The sequence below is a fragment of the Triturus cristatus genome, chromosome 4_1 (genome assembly GCF_964204655.1).
Source record: "Triturus cristatus chromosome 4_1, aTriCri1.1, whole genome shotgun sequence".
NCBI classification, from domain to species: Eukaryota; Metazoa; Chordata; class Amphibia; order Caudata; family Salamandridae; genus Triturus; species Triturus cristatus.
The window spans coordinates 162,614,370-162,619,428 of NC_140585.1; the positions used below are offsets into that span (position 1 = coordinate 162,614,370).

General features: G+C 41.4%; 1 protein-coding gene across 1 annotated transcript; it reads left to right on the forward strand.

The window, feature by feature from the left end:
* Nucleotides 1-3,195: 3,195 nt before the first annotated feature.
* LOC146853787 (olfactory receptor 5AP2-like) lies at nt 3,196-4,110 on the forward strand. Its single transcript, XM_085650395.1, has one exon. It carries the CDS (start codon nt 3,196-3,198, stop codon nt 4,108-4,110), a length of 915 nt encoding a protein of 304 aa, XP_085506521.1.
* Nucleotides 4,111-5,059: the final 949 nt, after the last annotated feature.

Below are 5,059 nucleotides of genomic sequence, written 5' to 3' on the forward strand. Positions count from 1 at the left end.
TCCTGTGAAGAATGAGGAGGACGCTGATCAGGAACCTGAAACCTGTCAGGAGACCTAATTCTCGCGCGGTCGCGCAAATCATACATGTGCTCAGAAGACTCAGGTACCGGCGACTCCGCATGCCACCCGTGTTTCTGTTGTTGCTTTCCCTGCTTTTTATTTTTCCAATTCTTTTTAGGAAAGATTGGACGGTCATCTTTATTAGACTGCACCATCTGCGTTTGCTGTTGTGCTGGTATTCTAGCAAAAGGTTTAACACCCAAACTATTGCGTCCAATGGTTTTATAGGCATCTGCAATACTTTTTGGTAATTCGAGGGGTTTCTCCTCCTCCGGGACAAGGCGCAAAGCATAAGACAGTTGAAAGTTAACTGCATCTCCCTTGACATTAGCAAGGATTATATCAGCAACTACAGTGAACACTCCAAACAACCTCATCCTCAACTCCACAGCTGCCTCCTGTTCGTGCTCATCTTGAACATGCTTAATCACTGAGGGGAGCACTGTCATAGAAGGTGTGCCAAAACACTTCGCATACACTGCCGAAAACACTTTACCCCAATTTTCACAATCGTTACTTCGGATATTAAGTCCTTCTAAAAACTAATAGTAAAAATCTAGTGTTTTTCCACAGGAGTGAAATTCGGAAATACCGCTTCCAGCTGGTCAAATTTCTCAGTAAGGTAAATCATCCTTATTCTGTGGGGGCTTGCCCATAACCGAATTAACCATGAGTGGACTAATAGTCAGTCCGCAAGGTCCAGCTGATTGCGCAGCAACCCAAGGCGCTCCCACCTGGAGATTGCGTGAGACGTATTGTACTAGAGCCCTATGCACTTCGATTAAGGAGGTGTGCAAAACACGCAGTTCATCTACCGGGACTGCTAAATAACGTGGATGTGGTGTGTAACCGGCCAAAACTGGCCAAGTGGCCCCTGGAATTGATAAAGTGCATAAACGTACCAGAGTCACTGTGTGGGGTAGGGCGCCAATAAACCAAATACGGTGTTGCCATGCCAAAATCGGAACTTCAAGAGTTCTATAAAGCCGATATACATTAGGTGCTGCAGTGTGAGTGTATACATGGAACAAGTTATCCTCTGCATTCACTGCTGGATAGGTTACCCAAGAATAAAACACCTCAAAGTGGTAAGCCAGATCAGCTCCAACCACAAAAATAAGTGCGATACCCGCGTCCAGCCTTCCATATGCATTCTAATTACTACGAAGCGGAGCTCAGCTATGTGCCGCAATATCGACATCAGCCATAAGGACTAAGAAAGAAGAACAACTTAATGCGTGGCAGCATAATATAGGGTAGTAATTCAAAAGAATAATAAAACTGTTTAATTGTATCAAGCTAGAAAAAACATATAAAAAAATCAATATAGGTGGGTTATGCTGTTACGGTTGTTCACCGGAAAACAGAAGCAAGGGTATCGCAGACAAGCACAAGTACTACTAAAGTGCCTCGTAAATAAGAACCAGACCAAACTTTGTGTGCACCATGTTGCAGGGACTCTGCACATACACAGAACAATGCACAGGAAACCAGGACCTCGGTGTGTAGTGGTGTAGCAGAAAACCCACCTCGGTGCCCAGAACCCCAATCTGACTAACTATAGAGTCTCATACATTCTCCATACTACAGTGAAGCTACTAATGATTAGACATCCTAGAACATGTCACTGCGACCCTCTCAGGAATCGTGGGAAAAAGAACACTCTTTCGTTCAAACACTCATACTTGTCCACAACGTGAGTAAACAGCGACACGGTATGGTTTAAAATGTTTATTTTAAGTTACGTGCTCTATAATGGAGTACACAAGCTAACACTATCAGCAAAATGCATAACAACAATATAATCAGTATTGTTACAATTCCAAATAGCAAAAAAGGGGAAACAGGACTACAGCGCCTTACCACCCTCCCCGTGCTATGAGCTAGTTTATTATAATTATAGAAGACCTCTGGGCTTTGTCAGGGGAACCCTGTACCTCCAAGTTTAGAAGCAATGATTTACATCTCAGGACAAGCACAGCTCTTCTTCATTGGAATGATATTCTCCAAGTGCCTTTTCATGCATGTACTGCCACATTAAAAGCTCCTGACGGTTAGTAGTGCAGCTCTGTTCTATGTTATGTCGATGGGCGTGGGACTGACCAAAGTGAATCAACAGCATACATTGTTTTTCGACCTTGAACACGCTGTGCAGATGAGGAGCACAGTGTACAGCTAAATGTGTGAAAGGCAGACCATTCTCATGTGAAAATGTACCAGCAGAGTATTTACGAGAATAAAGCCATGTAGTAACACGTGCAAAAAGCATCAAAATGGCAGCCGAGTATATACTAACTAATGCTAACTTAGCAATGTCTGCAGTTAATGCCATGACCTCACTACAGTCTCAAAAGCCTACTGTTTAATTAGCTTGACTGGATATTGTTCGCATAGCAGACTCTTGAAAAATACCACAGAAATTATGATTAAATGATAAAAAAATAAATGTGAATATGTAAAGATAGAAATTACAAAAATATTATATATTATTACCCCTCTTGTGCAGTGATCCTGCTCATGGTGGATGTATATAGAATTGCAGTGATATTGGGGGCCATATATCCAGTTGAACTGCCTCATGGGTCACCTTTGCAGAGTGAGCGGGCGATGTCAAGACATATATGATGAAAAGCCCTTGATTCTCATTTGGCTGATGGACAATCTCACCAGTAGAGTCTGAAAGCATGCACCACATAAGAGTCTGAACAAATTTACTACTGCAGCTAATCAAGAAAAAGGGAGCCATCTAGCGCAGTTTCAGAGATGGCTATAGTGTAAAAATTCTGCTTGTGATCACTTTCCTTTGAGTGTGCAACACCAGCGGAATCATAATCATAAAAAGAGAATGGATTTGAGGTCAAATCCTTTATCTAAATGCCCCAACAACCATGTGGTTTATTTTCCTTAACTTCACTCTTGAGTAGCTTGTTCAATCTAGAAATTAATTATTAAATGAAATGTTCACTCGCTTTGTGGACATTGCCTTTGATAAATAATGAGATCATTAATGATTCTGAATAAAAAGGTTTGCATAGACTATTGTTTCAAATTGTGTATATCTGAGAGTAGTTTATCGAAGCTGATGTTCATGTGCTATATATTTCTTCTCTTAGATAAATACTATTATCCAAAGATATGATGGCGAGAAACGAAAGCACTGTGACTAAGTTCTTCTTTGTCGGATTTACCAATGATCCAGAGCTGGAAGTTCTGCTCTTCTTACTGTTTTTATCAGTGTATACCTTCACTATGCTGGGCAATTGCAGTATCCTGGTCATTATCTGGCTCAGCCCCCAGCTTCACACACCCATGTACTTTTTCCTATCCCAGCTTGCTTTTCTGGATTTATCTTTTTCCTCTGTTATCTCTCCCAAGATGCTGGCAGATCTTCTTGCTGAGAAACGGGCAATAACATTTTCTGGATGCATTGCCCAACTGTACTTCTTAAGTGCCTTGGTTAGCACCGAATTCTTCCTGTTGGCAGCGATGGCATTTGACCGCTACATTGCAATATGTAACCCATTGACATATACAGTCATCATGAACATGTTTTTGCGTTTGGTTGTGGGATCATACATAGGGGGCTTTCTACACTCTATGATACATGCAGGCTTTCTTTATCGGTTATCTTTTTGTGGTCCTGATGTCATGAACCACTTTATTTGTGATTATCCAGTGCTCTTGAAGCTATCCTGTACTGACATCTTGATAAATGAATGGATCCGTTTTATATTTGCTTCTTTTGTTGTAATAAGTTCTCTCCTTATTATATTTGTCTCCTACTCATACATTATTACCACCATACTGAAGATTGCTAACACAGCAGGGAGACACCGGGCTGCCTCCACCTGCATCTCCCATTTCACCTGTGTGTTTCTCTTCTATGGCAGTGGTTCGTTGGTGGAGATAATTCCCAATTCAAGCTCTTCAGAGGAGCAGTACAAAGTAGTTACTGTGATTCCCACTGTTCTGATACCTGCTTTGAACCCTTTGATATACAGCTTGAGAAATACCGACATGAAGGAGGCTATAAAGAAGATATTGAGCTGAACATTTAAAACCCTTTGATGGAAACTGTTGCAATCATCAAGATCTGAAAGAACATGACACCCTATTTAAGTATATATTAGAGCATTTCTTATATTCTAAGACCAGTCTCAAATGTTCTCTGTCGATGCTTGCCTAGGTCATCACTATGATTTGAGTGGATTTATTTGGCAAGATGGAAGGGACCCACAATTTTGCATTCCAGATGGTTTCCCCACACCTCTACTAAGGCATTACAGGATCTAGTTGCATGACAAGAGAATATCTTTGCAGGCCTGGCACTGGCATGTAAAATATGTATGCATTCCTGGATCATGAGCTCTATTTCACTGACGTTCATACCCTGCTCTGAACAGGGATTAAATATCAAAGGGGACAGTACTGGTCAGTGGTGGTAGGGGGCATGAGGCAAACACTTGCTCTTGGTCTTCCAGGTTGTAGCCTAGATGATAGACAGAAATGTCTGCTTTCTCTGTGGTCCTGGAGGAAGACCGCAAAGACCCCCATTCAGGCGCTGTTTCAATGGCAGATTTACGAGATATTGTAAGGTAATTGTGACAACACACAAGAAATTACTGTTGATGCAAGAAAATCACCTCCAATTTTTCAAAAAGCAGAAACTGAAGCTTTCTAATGATCTGTAGAAGCAAAGCACACATAATTCGTTTGATGCAGACTTTGCGGCCAATTTAATTTTTGGCTGGAGGCCGTTATCTCTGCCAGGACAATGCAGTAAATTACTTAACAGGACAGAGCCATGCACCAAACTGGTTTCTTTTTTATTTTCCAAAGAAAATCAAAAAGTAGGTTCCTCTTTTTGAAAATAGGAAATGACGATGTCTCCCTTGCCATGCCAGTCATCTTCCGTAGTGAGGAGAACATTTATTGTTTTTTACTTTCTGTACCACCAGGGTTTACCTGGCAGTGATGGACAGCAAAAAACAGGAGTATG

Excerpts from the sequence above, each read along its gene's own strand:
- LOC146853787 (XM_085650395.1), top strand. The coding sequence starts at position 3,196 with ATGATGGCGAGAAACGAAAGCACTGTGACTAAGTTCTTCTTTGTCGGA.